At 41.7% G+C, this 20374-nt stretch overlaps 1 protein-coding gene across 1 annotated transcript in view; it reads right to left on the bottom strand.

The window, feature by feature from the left end:
- The window catches only part of Cacna2d3 (calcium voltage-gated channel auxiliary subunit alpha2delta 3), an 872527-nt gene that overhangs the window by 664861 nt on the left and 187292 nt on the right, over positions 1-20374 (bottom strand). The window contains exon 3 of the mRNA XM_027947835.2: positions 13332-13448. Within this exon, the coding sequence (XP_027803636.1) occupies positions 13332-13448 (117 nt within the window). The remainder of the gene's footprint in view (positions 1-13331; positions 13449-20374) is intronic.

The following is a 20374-nucleotide window of genomic DNA, read 5'->3' as shown; positions in this document are numbered from 1 at the left end:
TAGGAAGTCCAGGAGAGGTCTCTCTCAAAGGAACCCATCAGACAACCAAATGGAATGCTCCAGAGTCACTGGGTGCCAGGGGAGAATCTGTGTAAGTATATTTCCCAGGATCTGATTTGCCTCCCCAATAGACACACACACACACACACACACACACACACACACATACACACACACACAAATCAATTAAAAAGCATAAGAGAAAAAAAATCCACATTCACCCCTGATAGTACAAAGCATTATGTGTTGTCTATTCAAACAGCAATCGAGCCTGAGATGTGCAAGAAATGATATCCCAGCTGATTATTAACAAAGACTCTGATTACTCACAAGGGATGTCATCTCTCACTGCTGAATGCAGAGTAAATAAAACACCAATGAATTCCTAACTACCTTTTCATTTTCCCCTCATAACCTAATTTAGAAAACATAAATAATTTCACTATGTTTGCAGGCCCAGTTGCTCCTCACCTCCAAATGGAAACCGAGTAAAGACCAGAAAGCTAAAACTGACGTCACCAAACATCCCTTGTTACACATATTAAGTATGCATTTGAAATATATCCGAAACTGTTAATTTCTTGCTAGTAATTTATACAATTACAGCCAGTGGTCTTTTATTATCATTATTATTATTATTGTGATTATGGCTTTATTCTGTCATTTGGCTCTGTTGATGGTGACACCTCAGTGATGCACCATAATTTCCTCCCACTCACAAACCTTTTAAAATTTCTTTCACCTCGACTGAGTATAAATTAAGTGGCATTATTTTCTACCTGGCCCAATGTGTTGAAACAACCACATAATAATCTGAAAAACCAGAACTGGGACAAGCCCCTTGGTACAGTATTGTCATGTCAGCCCCAGCCCACCCAACCCATCCCTCTGCTCAGATGAGGCACCATGCAGACACTCTACCTGCAGACCAGACCCTGACTCTCCTGGTGACATCAGCCAGGCAGGCAGAGAGCACAATGGGCTCAGACTGGTGTCTCCACAGGGCCTTCCTGTAGAGCAGTGACTACTCTGGCTAATGATGGGAACTAGTGGTATAATTTCACATGGGGCCTCCATGGTCAAAAGCCTCTGTTTCCCAGGCTGCTTGGTCCACCTTGGTCTTGATCAAAGCCACCGGGAATCTTTGAAAGCAGAATTTTATAAATGGAGAGAAAAAAAATAAGCAATCAAAGTGGAAAATACGATTTTATATGACATTTCACTTTGAATGCAAAGGGAACGTTTGTTGTTGTTCTACAACAGAAACCAAATCCAAAGTCCACTTGGGTGGGGAGGAGGGGACAGAGTGGGCATAAACACATAGGAAATGCTGAGGATTGTACCCAGTCCTCTGTCGGGAGACCAGACAGTCTTCCCCAGCATGGAGTGCTCACACCCATGGTATGACTTGTGTGGCAAGTTCATTCATTCACATACACTAAGCACCTACCTTGGTCCTGGGGAGATAAAGGGGATATAACTGTCAGGGTCCCACCTTCATGGCACTGGGATTCTAGTAGTTTTGGGGTTTTTTTGCCCTGAACTACTAACCAAGGATGGTTTGTTGGCCTCATCAAAATTGGCAAATGCAATGCAGATTGATGCTAGTTTTAAAATTTCTTGTGGTATGAGGTTTCTTGTCCAAATTTTCTTATGAACTCTTAGAGTTTGAAAGCAATCATTCCTTGGTATCTGGAGGTGATTGGCTTCAGGACTGCCCTCAGTTTCCAAAATCGGCAGATATTCAAGTCTTATGCAGAATGGTGTAGCTATCTGCATGTAACCTACCCACATCCTCCCATATACTTTAAAGCTCTCCAGATTACTTATAATACCTAAGACAATGGAAATGTAATGTCAATATGGTACTATTTAGGGAATCATGATAAGAAAAAAGTCCTGCACACACACAAAACAGCACTGACAAAATTTTCTTTTCCAGTGTTTTCTATCCACAGTTGGTTGAATCTATGGATGCAGAACCCAGTTTGAGAAAAAAAAAATAAGATTCATCAACATAAAAAAAAAATCATCCTGTGACCCAAGCCAAAAGAAAATTATTTTTTCTGAAATAAATTAACTCCTCTTTCAAGAAACAAGTTTTAAATTTTTGACATGACATCAGAAATGAAAGGGGTATTGCTTGGTGGTGAACTGTGTGCTTAGTATATATACAGGGCCCAGGATCAATCCTTAGCGCTCTACCTCCCACTGCCCCCCCAAAAAGGGGAAGAAAACAAAAATCTGTTAGATCCACTCAACTGCATCTATTGCATGAGGACTACAGGTGATTTTAGTAATGTTTGATTACATTCAGCTCCTGAGAATCACTGTCACTCATTTTGGACTTAATGGCTAAAGAAGAGAATCACCTAAGAACGTCTCCTGGGAACTGCTGGCGTAGCTCTGTGGTAGAACACTTGCCTGGCTCATACAAGGCTCCGCACTCAATCCTGTACTACAAAATCAATCAAACAACCACCACCACAAATCCCTTTTCTTAATTTGGAAATTTCTAAGCAAAATTGTTAATTTCATTTCCACTTTAATGGATAGCCATTGAGGAGTAAGGATTTACCAATAATCCTCACAATGACTACAGAGATTAGTTCAGTTTTTTTTTCCAGTAGAACTCTTTTTTTAAAAAAAATTGTTCTTTTTAGTTATGCATGACAATAGAATGTAATTTTGACATATCATGCATACATGGAGTATAACTTCCCTTTCTTGTGGTTGTCTGAGATGTGGAGTTACACTGGTCATATATTCTTATTTGAACATAGGAAAGTTATGTCTGATTCATTCTACTGTCTTTCCTATCCCCATCCCTGATCAGTTCATTTTTTTAAACCAGAAGTATTCATCTGGTCCCATAGCCGATAATTCCTCATCTAGCTTCTCTTTTCGGCATAGTCTATTTAACCTTGGTGCATCCTGCTCTGTGTGCCTCAGTGTATATATTTACATAGGAACACAGATGTGTTTTGTAGTCATACACATGTAGACATGCAACAGTCAAAAAAACAGCAAAAGAAAGTTGCTTTAATAGTACCCTCTAGCTTTTTGGAAGATTGGCATAAATCTCTCAGCACAGGGAAAAAAAAACATTTTTTCTGAGAAGGTAAATGTTTATTAAATGCAAATACTGATATTTGTTACCTAGGAAAAATGTCTCGCTGCATGTGGAATTTCTCGATAAAAAGCTTTCAAGTCCCAGGTTTCTCCAGATAAGCCCATATCGGTGAACTGACGCGTGAATGCACTGAAATTGAATTACTGTACAACAGCAATTACTTTCCATGGTACAGCTATAATGGGAATCAGTTCCGCAATGAACAGCAGGTAGCTATAGGAAAGGGAAAAACTTAATGCAAAATCTAGTCTCTCTTAGCTCTTCCCAAGAAGTAAGAGTACTTATTTTTAAGCAAAACACTTTTCCGAGTGCCTGATTTATCATTTTTATCAGTATAAATCAGAAAAGAAGTGAAATGGGATTAAGTTTATTTACAGGTAAAAGCTTCAGAGTGTTTTTGAAATTTTATTAAATATCTTATCTAAGGTTGAAAACAGCAAACTCTTCGTGAAGTTTAGCTACAACTTGTTTTTCATGTCTCTTCCTAGTCTCCACTGAAATTTCTAGACACTTCAAATTAATTGCTTTGGGGGAAATTTTGAATAGCAAATAAAATAAACACTTAATTCTTTGTTTGCTATGCTACCAAAACAGATACTACGTTAAGAGCTTCCCCCATTCCCATCTCTCCCCAGATATGGTTCAATTTGTGGAGGTCTGAGCTCTGCACAGCTCAGCATTTAAACACACATGCATCAGTGCCTACTGCTGAAATCAGAAACCCCTGGGAAAATAGGGGGAGTCTACAAGTCTGCCCAAACCTTGTTGCAAAGGTGTTACCCCTTCACCCAGACTAGATCCACAAAACCAAGGGCAGAAACCATAGGAAATCAGCCTGGAAAAATATTGTCCTTCTTTTTGTCATTTTTCAATTTATCTATTTTTCTCAGATGGTGCAGTTCCTGGTCAGTTAAAGGGACCATCTCTAGATCACAGGATCATGACATCCGCCTGTCTGTGCTTGAGTCTGTCCTAAAAAAAATAGATCCCCCTTAACCAGAGATGTCCATGGTTATTCGGAGTTACTTCCTACAGACTCTACTCCACCTGTGTATTTGGCTGCGCCTGCTAGGGGTTCCCTCGAATTGCAATTGATGCTTTCAGGTGATTGAGTCTATACTATTCCTAATGAAGGCTTAGGGTTTGAAGACAATATGAGGGCAGGCTGTCCACATATCCAAGACCATGTAATGAACATCCATTGCTGTTTCCTCCCCTCAAATCAGGGCACATTTTTCAACATCAGCAACTCGGGATAAAGGGGAACTGTGCCAAATTTGCCTTCTGTCACTATCTCAGATGGGCTTTGACTCACATCACAGATAAGTGTCTCCAGATATCACTCAGGAATGGCCCAAGGGGAGTCCGCCATTGGCAGAAAACGGGTCCATATCTTCTTCACATCTAGCCTTGTGAAATACCTCCCTGAAAACGTCAATGAACTAAAAGCAAATGGTCTCCATGCCTTGTTCCCTTCAAAGGAACTTAAAACTCGATAACAGCTCAACAATACTAATTGAGGGCTTGGTAGTATGACTGTGTTTGAATAAAGAAGTTGGGAGATGGTACCTTGGGCACAATTACTATGCATGAAAGCAAGTGGCAGCATTGCTTTATCAAACAACCTAGACCCAGCCTCTGAGTGGATCTGAAAAAAATTAAACCATCCATGGCATTAAAAAGTGCTAGAAAATACAGTTAAGAAATTCTGCCATATGATGGCACCATTATGTTAATAGCAATTATGGAAGCTGAGGTTATTTATAATTTGCTATTCTGAAAAAAAAAAAAAAAAAGAGTTACATGTAGTCCATTACCAACCCGATGACAGAGGTTATGTAATGGGCAGGCCACTTTAGGTTTCACATTTACCTCAGACATCTGACGGGGAGAAAATAGGACTTTCTCTGATAGGATAATTGCATAGTGGAGAGTAATTCAAATAGGGATGAGCATGATAAAATCACTCTGATTCAACTAATCACTGGGAAAAGTGATGGAGGAAAATGATGAAATCAAGCCAGAAGAGACAGAGAAAAAGATCAACATTGTTTAACAGCCAAGAGATGACAGGCTGTATTAAAGAGCTGGGTTACCACAGTACTTACATTTTCTTCCCCCCAGCATGAGCTGAATCCACCTTCACAGATAAAAGATGTTGTTATTGTGGTTTTCTAAATTGCTATTGCCGGTCTCATGGATATTTTATACATATCAATGGAGATTTAAATCATCAGCATTGTTTGTGAGCCAGGTTTTTCATGCATATGTTCTTTTGTGTGTGTGCGCGTGTGTGTAGGAGGGGTATCCAGTATTGAACTCAGTGGTGCTCGACCACTGAGCCACATCCCCAGCCCTATTTAGTATTTTATTTAGAGATAGGGTCTCATGGAGTTGCTTAGGGCCTCGCTGTTGCTGAGGCTGGCTTTAAATTCGTGATCCCGCTGCCTCAGCCTCCAGAGCCCCTGAGAGCATGTGTTCTTGAGGCACACTCTTGAGCCACACAAGATTGGTGGGCACTGGGCACTGGGAAGGCAGGAGTCAAGGGCCCCCAACCTCTGACCTGACTCGATTGCAGGGGACACGGATGGAGGCTTGGAGTAGAGTGGTACATCAGGTCAGCAGAACCAAACCTAAAACCCGTGCTGTTCCTGGGTCATGGGCTGCTGGGTGGATGGCACAGGAAAGGGACCTGCCCATTTCATAGCAGTGCATTCTAGTGCAATGCCACCACTAATGACTCCGCCGCAGGCCACGGGCCAACTTGGACTAGAGGTCTTTGCTCTTCCAAGGCTCACAAATCCCACAGGCAAACAGCAACCTTTCCTGCTGGAGAAGTGAGGTGTCATTATAATATGAAAAGAGTCACAGTCACCACTCCCCTGGCTTGGGTATAAACCAACATTTCATTCCAAATGCCACATGGCTCCTGACTGCTTTCAATGGAGCTGCCTGGCTCACCATGGGGCCAGGACCATCTCAACTGTATCCAACAAAACTCCAACTTGTTACCAAGACACATAACACTGGATGTACTCCCTGGATGTCCAAGTACCCAGTGTGCTCACACAGGCCCTGCACCTCTATTTTAAAATACACTTTGAAGGACCCTGGCTGCCTTGATTCTGGGAGCATTTCAATTTAAAAAGAGCAATTGCATATTTTCTTTCTCAAAGGAACCACACTAACCATATCAAATAGTCTTTTTTTTTTTTTAAACCTCACCAATTCAAAGCAAAGGGGTTTCAAAATTAGGCAATAAGAAGAGATAGAACCTAGTTCGTGTTCCTTTTATCATTATCCAGGTGCTTGCTGAATCTGCAAGACTCCTTCCTTCACTATGGAATGCATAAAAGATGGAAGGACTCTTAACTGGAAGTAACAGCCAATGTTCACTGAACGTCTTTGGTTTGCCAGGCTCGGTATTGAGCACTTTGCACAGATAGATACACACAGAGGCACTGCATTCTTACCCTCAGGGTGCACAGACATACTCCACTCAGCCCTGCCCCTGTCTAGGCAAGTGACTTCATTCTACCAAGCCTGACAACTCCTAGGAGTGATGTTAGAATTAGATGAGATGATCTACCAGCACATCACTAACTCAACAAATCATAAGCACATATGAAGCCACTGACTCTTCCTAATACATCAGGGAGATAAATGAGGAAAAATAGATCCACAGAGGTCACTCAGCTGTCCTCCCTGTCCTTCTACCTTTGGGTAAAACTGAGATCTGGAACAGTACTTCTAGAGCCCATGCCAGTCATCCTGAGGCACTACTGCCTCAAAGGGACAAGATCTAAGATCTGGTGTTGGCTGGGCCTTTGTGTCACAGTGACATGCTGCACCCATGTCCCTCCAGGCACTCCCAAGTTATAGCATCAAGGCTTCTTGCCTATCTGTTGCAAAAGTAGAATCAAAGGATATTTATTTGCTCTTCTCACTGTGTCATTCACAAAGACATGCAAGTTAAAACAATATTTAACCCTCTCAAATTGACAATGTTGTCACAAATTAAGATGAAGATTAAAGACTGGAAGATAAGAAACACAGGAACACAAGCCATAGTTTTCTGCCAGATGGTGGGGATTTTAGGGGATTTTTTTTTCTTCTTCCTGCTTGATATTTTTCAAAATATTGTGAGCGTTTAATCAAAGAAGTGCTCATTTTTATAAATAGAAAGTAGCAATTACAGTGGGCTTTTTATTATTAACATAAATATATTTGTTTTGGTTTTGTATGAGGGCAATGAGCATCCACATCCCATTCCTGCTAACAGGGTTATAAACTGGCACAAGCTTATCAGGCAGAAATGTTTTCATAAGCATGAGGAAGCTTCAAAATTGGTTAGAGACTCTGAGCTGTTCTCCAGGTATTGAAATTCATATTAAGGAGTCTAAAGTGTTCTCAGGATGCTGGGCTGTCAGAGCAGTGAAGAACGTGGACTCCAAGGAACCTATTTCTTGCTTCTCACATGACCTCCTCAAAGAAGCTACCTAACCACAGTCTTTCCATCTCCTCTTTGTAGAACAGGAATGATGAGAGTAACCTCTGTTGAGAGCCACAGCTGAAGGGGCCCCAGCAAACTTCCAGCTGCCAGCAAACTTCCAGCTGCCAGCTGATTGGCTCCTCTACGGTGATGCTCATTGGGCTGTTTCCCTGCCCTTTCAGACCACGGAGCTGCTCATTGGGGGACTTTTTTGGGCTCCGCCCACACGACCCAGCCAATCAGCCTCAAGAGCAGGAGGAGTGGGGGAGGTTGAGAGGCTTGTGGGAAGCTGGTGGTGGCAGTTGGAATCTGAGGGTTTTTCCTGAGGAGCTGTGTGGTGTGGTGTGTGTGTTCTAAAAATAAAGTTCGTTTCTTTTGACAAGTGGCTCCTGAATTGTGTCCAGCCAGACTGCGGCATTTGGTGGGCCACACGGGAAGGACTGAGGGTAAGTGATAAGGTAAACTGCTCACCCCTGAGGGCAGGGCGAGAGGATGGGTAGCCATTTTAAGATTATTCTTTTGTTTTGCTTCACTTTTGTTTTAAGTTGCCTGTCCCTGGAGATGTGTAAGATGGAAGAAAAACCGCTCACATCTGAGGAACAGATAGGGAGAAAGGACAGATGGACATTTCAGGAGGATAGAAAGGCTGATATAATGATTCTTTGTTGTTCCATTTTTGTTTCATTTTGTCTCGGTTTTGTTTTGCATTATCTTAGTGAGGGGTATCTTTGTCATGGAAATATGGAATTAAAAATTAGTAAAAAACAAACCGAAAAAATGTTAAGTAAATTGTTAGAGGAAGGAGGCATCCCAGTAAAATCAAGAGCAGTCAGGGCATACATTGATACAATACAAAAATGTAGCCCATGGCTTTTTAAGGAGGAGTTGTTAAATATATCACAATGGAACCATCATGGTGAAGATTTAAGGGAAAAAGAAAAGAAAAGCCCAGGAACTCTGCCAGTTGGCACATTGCCATTGTGGACATTGGTATCTTGTTTGCTTAGTCCAAAGCCTTCAGTTCAGACAATGGTAGAGGAAGGAGAAGACATATTGATTCAAGTAAAAGAGAAGGTCTCTCGAGCTAGTCAGACAGAGGAAGAAAGTTTAGAGCAGAAAATACTTTGCAAAAGCATTTTAAAATAACTAAGGAACAAGCTAGACAAATAATAAGACAATGTCAAAATTGTGTGACCTTTTTACCACAAGTTAATCTTGGAGTCAATCCTAGAGGACTGATACCTAACCATATTTGGCAGATGGACGTCACACACTTGCCAGAATTTGGGAAATTAAAATATTTGCATGTTACAGTTGATACTTCTTCCGGATTTTTGATGGGCTCCCTTTATGCCGGAGAAAAAAATTAAAGATATTATAGCTCATTGCTTACAAAATTTTGCCACTGTGGGCGTTCCAAAACAGTTAAAAACAGATAATGCCCCTGGTTATACTTCTACCTCTTTTAAACAATTTTGCTCATCATTTGGCATTACTCACATAACAGGAATTCCATACAATCCACAGGGACAAGGCATAGTTGAAAGAGCTCATCAAACTATTAAAATGTACTTATTAAAGCAAAAAGAGGGAATTGGAAAGGGGTATATATCCCCCAAAGATAAACTTAAAATAACCCTTTTTACTCTAAACTTTTAAAATTTGGATTCATCAGGGCTTAGTGCTGCGGAAAGGCATATGTGTCCAAAAAATGTACCTAAGCCTAAGGTACTTTGGAAGGATATTCTAACAGGACAATGGAAAGGTCCTGACCCAGTGATTGTCTGGAGTCGGGGTTCTGTTTGTGTGTTTCCCCAGGGAGAACAGCAGCGGATTTGGATTCCAGAGAGATTAACTAAGGTCCTGACCCAGTGATTGTCTGGAGTCTGGGGTCTGTTTGTATGTTTCCACAGGGAGAACAGCAGCCGATTTGGATTCCAGAGAGATTAAATAAAGCGATTTCTACAGACCCAAAAAAGATGATTTGGCTCAAATCCATAACAGCTGATATCCAGAGCTCCAGTTTGGCTACCCTTACATCTTGGACAGAACCAGGATGCTTTTTTCAATATCTATTTTATTATTGCCCTTTCCCACATCATAAAGTTCTATTTTTATTTTTTTTGAGCTCATACAGACCTAGGTTAATGTTTTGTTGATCAGTTCTATTTTTTGACTGTGGAGTTTTTAAACATTGCAATGGAGATTTCACCTTTAAAAAGTTATAAGGCCTTTACTATTATGTTATGTGTTGTATGTATTATATTATGTGTGCACACTTGTGTTTTGTGTTGTATGTTTGTATGTATGTATGTCCATACATTATATATGATGAGCGCTCATGAAAAAATGGATCCAAATATTTTTTTTTAATTCACGTGATTTAAATGGCTTAATTTAAATTGGGTAAACAGCTGTTGAGGATTGTTTTAATATGTGAACAAAAAAGGAGGTTAACAGATCTGTTTGCTTACTTTCACCTTTCCTTTTCATTATATTTAATAATTCTGTTCAAGATAATGTAAATTGTTAAGAAAATTGTTTTCTTTTAGTGTCTTCTGGAATGTTACATAATTTTTTCTTTAGCCATTATTGCCAGAATTCCTATCTTCATCCCAGTACCGGTGAAGACAAAGATAAAACCAATCTACAGCTTCTGCAATAGCCATCACTGAACTGCTTGCAGAACTTTCCTGGACTATGTATCACTTGTATGCATTGTGAACTCACTTGTATGCATCGTGAACTATCTGTTGGTACAGCGACTTGTGGTAGTGTTGGGGTATTTTTGCTGATGGTATCATCGGTGGTAGCCATCAATTGGCTTGGTGTATCTTCCTCCCTTCTGCTTGTCATGGTTGTTCAGCTAAAATTTGGGGGCCAACAGAGGTGAGGCAAAGAACCTCACCCCCCCCGCTGGTACAAAGACCTATCCACAGGTGTGGCTGTATGCTGGACCGGTAGTCAGTGACGGGTAAGATCCAATTGCAATGGTACCAACCTAAGACAGGAGGCTGACTCCTTGAGGTCAGCTCATCCGATAACGGGTAAGGACCATATGTACTATTGGACAACCTAAGGCAGGCATGGTCCCTAAGCCACATGCTTGTTGTTTAAACAGAGAGGGGGAGATGTTGAGAGCCACAGCCGAAGGGGCCCCAGCAAACTTCCAGCTGCCAGCAAACTTCCAGCTGCCAGCTGATGATTGGCTCACAGCGGCCCCAGCAAACTTCTAGCTGCCAACTGATTGGCTCCTCTGCGGTGATGCTCATTGGGCTGTTTCCCCGCCCTTTCAGACCACGGAGCTGCTCATTGGGGGACTTTTTTGGCTCCGCCCACGCGACCCAGCCAATCAGCCTCAAGAGCAGGAGGAGTGGGGGAGGTTGAGAGGCTTGTGGGAAGCTGGTGGTAGCAGTTGGAATCTGAGGGTTTTTCCTGAGGAGCTGTGTGGTGTGGTGTGTGTGTTCTAAAAATAAAGTTCGTTTCTTTTGACAAGTGGCTCCTGAATTGTGCCCAGCCAGACTGCGGCAAACCTCCATCATGGGACTGATACAAGGACAAAAGAAGTGGGGACATACAAAATCCTCAAAAGAACACCCGACATGTAGTAGGTGCTCTGTTATTTGATTTATTGATGTACCAGAAGATTCAATGTAGCAATATCTACTTCAAAACTTGCAAATAACCTAAACACCCAAATATCTAGGAGCAGCAGGATTAATGATGACACACTCATAGACTGAAATGTTACACAGCCATTGAAGAAAATCACAAAATACAGTGGCCCAGGAAAATACACTTGAAGGCTAGAAAGATGCAATAAAAAGTTGAGTATAGGGGCTGGGGATGTGGCTCAAGCGGTAGCGCGCTCGCCTGGCATGCGTGTGGCCTGGATTGGATCCTCAGCACCACATACAAAATAAATATGTTGTGTCCGCCGAAAAACTAAAAAATAAATATTAAAAATTCTCTCTCTCTCTCTCTTAAAAAAAAAAGAAGTTGGGTATAAAAGTAAATGGGAGGCTGGGGTTGTGGCTCAGAGGAAGAGCACTCTCCTAGCATGTATGGGGCACTGAGTTTGATCCTCAGCACTACATAAAAAAATAAAAATAAAAAATAAAGGTGTTGTGTCCACCTACTACTAAAAAAATAAAAATGTTATAAAAAAGTAAATAGGTACCATAATTGCAAATATGAAATAAGGAAAATGCACACAAGTACACATATAGCAATGCAAACAGAAAAGGCTGGAAGGAAAGAAACACAGAAGAGCACAAGCTATAGTTTTCAGCCGGGTAGTGAGAATTTTAAGAGATGCCCCCCCACACTTGATATTTTTTGATATATTCTAAAAGTTCCATGAAAGAAGTGTCCATTTTATAAGCACAAAATGGCAACGACAAGGGGCTTTTTAAAATTTATAATTTTTTTTTTTTTAACTTCAGGGCTCTGTTCTTGAGATTTGAACATCCACCAGGCTTCCATGTTTGTGAGGGAGACAATCTGCTTCAAGGAAGTGAAACAAGGATGTGGCAGAAGCCACCTTGCACCTTCCACGCCAGCAATCAGCACACTATTTTTGCAGAAGATAAAGGTGCATTTTTTCTTCCATGGTTCCCTCAAAGAAGTCTCATCTTATTTAAACAATAATCATAGTTGTGCAGCAGCTCCAATTCATTAGCACTGGTCATGTGCAGCATCTGCTCTACTGGCTCAAAAATCATAACAAGGTGTCTGATCTCTACACCCCTGGCCTGACTTTTTCCCATTTTACAGATAAAGAAGCTGAGATTCATAAAGACTGTTTCACTGGAGATAAAAGCTTAATTGACAATGCTCTCCTTCCCTGAATCAGAATAGTACAAAAAATGTTTTAAAGACAAGCAAAGGTGTGGGCTTACCAGGTCTAAGGCAGAAATAACTTGAGGAAATTTGATTTGGCAAACCAGGTAAGAAGAGCTAAAGCAGAAAGTGGTCTTTTATAACAAAAAGATTCTGGAGAAAATTATTAAGACCAGAGGGTAAACAAACTGTACATTAGAAATAAAGAACTCTTCAGATTATAATTTCTCCTATAGTCGTGGGCCATTATAACATTAGTATAGGACTGTGCATTCACCTGTCCTACGCCAAAAATGTATGAGACCTTGTGTGATAACAAGCAATGAAGTCTGAAGCCATCTTGGAAACCCAAAATAATACACCTGTGGACTGCATTTCCATTCATTCAGCTGATAGTATGAAACTTATGGAGCTGTTACTTGGTCAACCAAACACTTTAATTATAGTAATGTTCTAACAAAGATCAGGAAAACCTCCAACTTCTTCTAATCCTCATTTACCCCACTGAGATTTTTTAATTCCACATTTAGACAAGCATGGCTTATATTTTTATACTTGCTTAATTGAAGCACCATGTACCCTTGAATAATTCTAGATAATTAGTGGGTGTGTCACACAGGTGGAGGCCCATCCTCTACAGCTGTATAGTTAGTGGCATCTCCGCTGAGGCATAAAATCCTAAGAAGAAAACTGGTCCAGAAACCCAACCTGTAAAGTCCCTAGTTACTGCTTTTCCTGGTTAACCAGAATGAAGAAATAAAAGTGCTCATGGAAGAGACAACTTTTATCTTTGCGAGTTGGGCTCATTAGAAGGCCCTCAAGCTGAGAGACACAGCAACACAGAGCAGAAATTAGGAGACTTACCCGCACTGCTTCGGACTTTTTGTGAAACATCTCCTCCATGTTCTTTGCCAACTTTTTCACCAATTGGAGGCCGTCGATTTCTTCTATGGCCACATCTTTCTCGTACTCTTTGTATTTCTGTAAGGAGGAAGGGCAACATTAAAAGCACATGATACTAAAACTCTGTGCCTCTAACAATGAGAATTTTAAAATATCTAAAACCTTAATATCACTGTTTCTGTTGGATTTGGGATTATTGAACTATGATTTTTTATTATTAAACAAACTATGGGAAAACAAGAAAATGAACTCTGGTTCCTCTTGGAAACTCAGCTGGTACCTAGGATAGGAATAAACTGAAATGTTACATAGCCCTTAAACCAAATATAATCTGTCTGTTTATAACAGGATTTGACCCATAGTCCCCACACTTTCCCAATTAAAGGCAAATTTTTTCATTTAAAACCTATCATACACTCCAACAATTTATCTATTTAAACCAGCTCTTCAACAAATGGTGCTGAGAAAACTGGAAATTCATATGTAGTAAGTAGATTGAAATTGTGTTGCTATCTCTCACCCTGCACAAAACTCAACTGTAAGTGGGTCAAGTTCCTAGGCATTAGACCAGAAACCCTGTGCGTACTAGAAGAAAAAGTATGCTCAACACTTCATCATATCAGCTCAGAAACAGACTTCCTCAATAAGACCCCTAAAGCACAAGAAGTAAAATCAAGAATCAATAAATGGGATGGCATCAAACTAAAAAGCTTCTTCATAGAAAAGGAAATAATCAAGCACATCAACAGAGAGCCTATAGAATGGGAGAAAATCTAACCACCCACATAAACAGCAGCTCATGGGGGGTTTTGACTATTTTGTAAGAATGGAAAGTGGTCCTGAGACCAAAGAGTTGGTTTAACTCTTGTTAAAGATTTTAGTTAGATCTTAGATTTTGTTCCCACTGGGAAAAAAAGAATGTTTCTTAATAGGAATCTTCCAAATGGAGCTCAAAATGCTTTTCCCATCAATATAAATCCATTATATTTATGAAGTTTTTAAAAGACTGTAGAACTAAAAATATTCTGGGGTTATATATTTAATTTGTGGTGAAATTGTGAATTAGTTACTTGCCTCTCACCCCAAACTCCTGCATAGAAAAAATAGGGGTTCACATCTCATCTTGGCTCTAGGATGTCTAGAGTATTTTTTTAAAGTGGAGAATATTAACAATTCTTTAACAGCAGAATAATTTTTGACATATACATTTATATTTTCTCCTTATTCTCCCTACCTTTAACTTCAAAAATGTAAACTGGAAAGGCTCTCTGTTTTCCTGGTCAGCAGAGGCCATTTTATACCCAAGACTCAGCTTGGAAAGGGATATATACATCCCTTCCCAGTTCATATTTCCAAATCATTTGAAGCAATAATACTGGGTATTCCAAAAGGAGAAGATTAGAGTTTGTGGACAGAAGGACAGACTTAAGGAAGGGAAGAAAAGTAAAGGGAGAATTCCTCAGATCCCTAAGACTAAAAGGAAAATCTTTTAGAGCTCAGCCGGGAAGCTGGGAGATAGGGCTTTGGGTTCTAGGAGCCACAAGATCCCCTTCACACTGGTACAAGCAGGTGGGACCCTAGACATGGAGTTCTCATCCCCCATCACCAGACACTGGCAGAGAAGGAAGGGTGGAAGGGACCCTTGGACTGGACATTGGAGTTTCTGACCTGAATACCAGGCCCAAGGGCTGGGAGTTTTTCAGAATTAAGTTGATCCTGTAGAAATAAACTAAGTGCTGTTACTGCACCACCTGAGTCTAAACCAAGATAAACATCTGCTATTATTTAGTGGATTCTGAACTGTTCTGCGTGGTCCCATAATGTCCCAGGAGCTGTATAGTTTCCTACTTCTATCTGAGAACATTCATAAAAATCATATGGGTTTTTCTGGAAAGACTCTCTCTTTCATCTCACCTGCAAATCATTATTCTTTCTTCTAACCTTTTTCTCCTTCCCCACCAATGCTGTCCTGGTTCCCCAAAACAAGGAGGCAGCACGTTCTATTCCAGGGCCCAAAGAACTCTGTGCTCATCTCCCCTGGTATTATAGTTGGTGTGGCCCAGAAGGCAAGGACAGACCTTCGTAATCATCACCCCACCCACAGAAGACACTTGCAAGATTTCTCTGGATGAAGTTTGTTAATACAATGATATATAAAGAAGAGGCAGGTGAGGCAGATGCATTGTCCTGGGGCTCTATAGGGTGGCCTCTCCAAGCCCCCAGGCAGTGACTGGATTGTCCTGGGATGTGGAATACTGGCCAGCCCAGTCCTGGCTTAAGCTAACAGCGTCCTCTGGTGTCTGGATAAAACTTCAATGACAGTCACTGGAAACTTTCCCTAAGTTCGAACATAAGCCAATCTATTTGGTGCCAAAAATCCCGGGGGTTCCCTGCTGACCGCCAGATGTGCTCCAAAAGCCCACAGCAGGGGCCAGCTTATACCCAGGGCTGATTCACTACCCCAAAATACAAAAACAAAACTAATGTCAGCCTCATATTTACAATCAGTGAAATAAAATCTCTGTCTTCAGTGACTCTGTGACTTCAGGTGATCTAGATGGAGGCTTAAAAGAAAGATACATAAAATGGTTTTCACAGTGAACCCATACTTGACTTTTTTGGCTTTTATATTGGGCCCCCGTATTCTGATCGTATATGGTATTTGCATGTGATTCTCTTCCAGTACATTTCTGGAAGGAATCAATTTAACTCTAACTTTCCGCCAACTTTTCAATGCAATCTTCCCACATCTGTCCTCTGAGTCTGCTTTGTGAAAAGGAGCCGCTGACCTCACAGAGTGGGTTAGTCTCCCAGGACTACTTATGCCTATGTCTTAGTGACAAATCTCAATATGAAACTGTCTGCCAAACAGAGGATTCCAGATCGGGGGCAAACTCAGTAGTTTCCTGGTTCCATTCCTCTTCTAAGCCTCAGTCCTTTCCTTCAGGAGGTGCCAACAGGTCTTCTCTGCTAACAGGCCAAGTATCCATTACTGTCCTACCTCCTGGGGAAGTTATCCCATACCTAGATAATACTCTGCCTTTTCAAGATATGCTATCATAGGCTGAAATCAGGTCAGAACAACATGATGCCTTAGTCTTTCCAAGAAATGTTTCATTTTGCTGGAATCAAAAGATTTTGAAGAACGCAGAAAGTAACCCAATGAAACTCATTAATCAATCACAAATTCTTGGTGGCTCAGAATGGTAATACAGATCAGAGCCATTAAAAAGGTACCTATAGCAGGAAACCAAGCCATTTGACCGCCAACTTGACAGAGTGAGTTACAATGATATAACAGAATTCCATGCAGCCATCCCAAACTGTCAATCAATGCAAGAAACATGCACAGTATGTTACAATATACACTAGATAGTAATTGATGGCTTTTTTCTTTTAAATCACTCATTTGCATACACATGCACGACTTAGAGGATGTAGGCCAAGTGTTCACAGTTGGCTATGCAATTACAAATGATTTTTTTTCTTTCATCTTTTTGCTCACCTGTTTTTTCTAACGTTTACCACAAATATGCTATTTTAGAAGATGGGAAATATGAAAGTTGTGGTTATATTTAGAATAGAATATGGCCCCCTACTAAACAGATTCCTTTGGGGAATGTAGTCCCCATCAGAATCTATACAATTAGTCAACGTGTCCTCACTGGCAGAGTCTAAGGAAGTCAGTAAAATTAGTCCTACACAGCACAGTGCTAGAAACTTCTCGTACATTAATTTTGTCCAATCTCCACAACTCTCCTGAGGGGTGGTATGATCCCTGCCCTGCAGGTGGGGAGCTGAGGCATAGAGAGCTACAGTCAGCTGGAGAGAGTCAAATGTTCAGAGACAAGTTTAAACCCTGGAGAGGCCAGAATTCCCACTGCTCAGGGTTTTGAACGTTGAGGGTAGAGGGATAGAAGACTGACAGCCCAAATATTTGCAAACTTTTTTTCCTAAGGCACTTCTTGCTACCATTAAAAAAAAAAAAAAAACCTGTTTCTTTGAATTTGTAGCCAATAGTGGCTCAGACTCTCCAAGAGAGTCAAATCCCGAGAAGTGGAGACATGGCCAGTTGACAAGGGCTGCAGCTGCTCGGAGAAAGCAAAAGCCTCGAAGCCAGGGCACAGCTGAGGTCTAGCCGTCGCCTCTGCTCCCCCACAGGGCCACTGAAGGAGAGCTTGGAGCAGGGCCACAAAGGCGTACATACAGCTCTGGACAGTACCAATACCTGCAGGGAGCAGAGAAAACGTGTCTGGAAGGTGGCCCTCGAGCCTCTGTGAGAAGTCCACTCCAAGGTCCTATATGGGCCACAACATGGCTTCCGTCCTCCAAGCCGCCACAATCTGGAGGAAAGTCTGGCACTCCTCCACTCGAGCAGACCTCCCCCACAGCTGCACAGGAGAAGAGCTTTTTATTTGCTCTAGCTTCAAGGACTGCACTATAAATTGCTTGTTTCATGTAAATCAGTCTTCCTTCAATTGGAAAAAGGAGTTAGGAAAGTATGAACAGGTCGGTGTGTTCACACAAAAAGAAGACACAAGAAGGGGTCACCAATGGAAGAGCCGGCCATGCCCCCAGAATAAAGACTAGAGTCATTCGGCCTTGGGATCCTGTCTCCAGCATTCTTTCTATTTGTTCCACAGACTGTATTTTGTGTCTCTGGAGTGCCAGGCGGGGTGCTAGACATCACACACAGAAGGAGTAGTACAGCAACGTTGGAGGAAGTCCTGGTCAACACATCCTGAGGAGCAAAGGGGCAAAGACACATGGGGGCAGTCAAGGAAGGGACTCCCATCTTGCTAGACCCTTTAGAGATGACAAGGCTGGAAATGTGGGAGACTCAGTAAAGGATGAACAGCAAGTAGAAAGGTCCAGAGACAGGAGGCTCCTAAGCAACTCAGTGAGACCCTATCTCTAAATGAAACATAAAAATGGGCTGGGGATGTGGCTCAGTGGTTAAGTGCCCTTGGGTTCCATCCCTGGTATGACAGAAACAAAAAAAAAGTGCTATGATTAAGAGTTTGGACCTCACCCATTCTTGGGCAGATTGGTAGGGGGTATGGAGAGCTGTGACGACTGAAGCCATTGAAAGGGTTAAGTCATTTATGTTTTGAAAAACCTCAATGTACAGAATAGAGAGGAGGGAGGCACATCTGAGGGGAGTGGCCAGGATTCAGGCCATGGGGAGAGACTAAAGATGCAGAGAAAGTACAGGCAAAGTTCTCTGGGAGTCAGAAAAAGGGCTGGTGGTCAGACACAGCAGCATTATGGACTGGCTGGCTGTGTCACTTTAAGAATGTTGTTTGACCTTCTAGGCCTCAGTCAGAATGCCAGGGACAGTAATCTCACCAGGAGGACATCTGTGAAAGTGCCCCAGCACAATGCCTACTCCACCCCAAATCCTACTGCTCCCTTGCTCTTCCCTCTTGGCACTTCTGCTGCAAAAGGTTCTAGTAGGTGCTGTGAGGGGTTGTCACATTCTGCCTTCTTGAAATGAAGCTCTTTGAGAAACAAATGGCAACAAGGTGGCTGATGGTGCTTGTGCTCCTGGTTCCGCCCTCCCCTGGCTCCCTGCAGGAGCTACAGATGCCTGAGCAAGGGAGCCTGTGACTTTAGCCAAGGGTCTAGGCAGGACACAGCCCTTGGCAAATTACCTCTTAGCATTCATGACACAGAAGGAAGGCAAGCCTGAGAAACTTTGCATTCCCCTGTCGCACAAGAACACCCAAAGGCTTTTGTTTCTTCTGTTAGCAGAATCAGCATTTGGCAAGAAATCCCATGATGAGCCAAGAACATTTATCACTTGAGAAGGGAGACACAGAAACGCATTATTTCTGCAGCATCTATTTTGCCAGATCATTTCACACAAACACCAGGAAGAGAAAAGCACTACTTCACTGTCAGGACACTTAATGTTGCTCATACATTTGGGTCATTTTTTTTTCCCTACATGATAACTGCATATCTAAGAGTGAGTCACCTGGAACTGCCCCCAGAGAGGGAGCTCAAGTCAGGAGACTTCTGACCAATCACAAGTAATTGGGATAAAAGCTGAACACAGAAGAGGGGTTTTGGATGTGCTCAGTACCAGGAAAAAACACAGAGAACAGACACAGAGAGTATCATGAGCCAAAGCCACGGGTGCATTTTAACATGTTCTCTTGGCTAAATTTTCTCATCAAAACTAAAATTACATCTTTGGAGTGGCCATCATTAAAGTCATGGCATGATGATTGACAGAAGGTCCAGGGGAGTAGAGGATATTGCAAGGACCTTCCTACCCGCAACTGAGAATCTGGGGAGTGTGCCCTCAAGCCCATGACTTGACAGCAATAGGTCTGCTTCAATAGCCCTCACCCAAGTCTTGGCACTTCCCTTGAAATCCCCCAAACCCAAATGCCCTTGGAAATCCTGTCACTGGGACAGCAACCTAGAGACAACCCAAGTTCAGAATCCTTAAAAGTGGTTTGCTATGTAAAAGTGAAAGAGCCTTGTGTTCCCATGTTGAGGCTCAATCTTTTGTCTTACTCTCATTCCTTCAAGCTCTAAAAAAGCCACAATATAAGACAGAAATTCATTAAGCCAATCATTTAAGTAAGGATTACCCCACCAAACAAAAAAAAAAAAAGAAGAAGAAGGAGCTTAATAAAATTATTATTTTCATTCATTAAACAAATATTTACAAATAGTCTACCACGTGTCAGTCTGCAGGGTGTGGGGACAGATGGGTTACCTTGGCAAATACATGTGAGTCCCTCTAGTTATGACATGGATTATTTTTGGTGCATTTTGTTTAAAAATAAGCAAAATATAAGTTGGAACAGAGCATGGGTCATTTTGAGGGAGATGTAAAAAGGCTTACACTGCCAGGACAAGAAGCGAGTGAGGAGGTCCCAGGCAGGGCCAGAACTAAGGTCAACTTCTGGCTTGACAAAAGTGCTCATGGACAAAGCAGGGACCCAATCAGACAGATACTTGCTCATAAGAGGGGAATATGATTTAAA

This window comes from Marmota flaviventris, chromosome 1, assembly GCF_047511675.1.
Source record: "Marmota flaviventris isolate mMarFla1 chromosome 1, mMarFla1.hap1, whole genome shotgun sequence".
NCBI lineage: Eukaryota > Metazoa > Chordata > Mammalia > Rodentia > Sciuridae > Marmota > Marmota flaviventris.
Note: the sequence above shows the minus strand (reverse complement) of the source record. Positions and strands in the feature narration are given on the sequence as shown.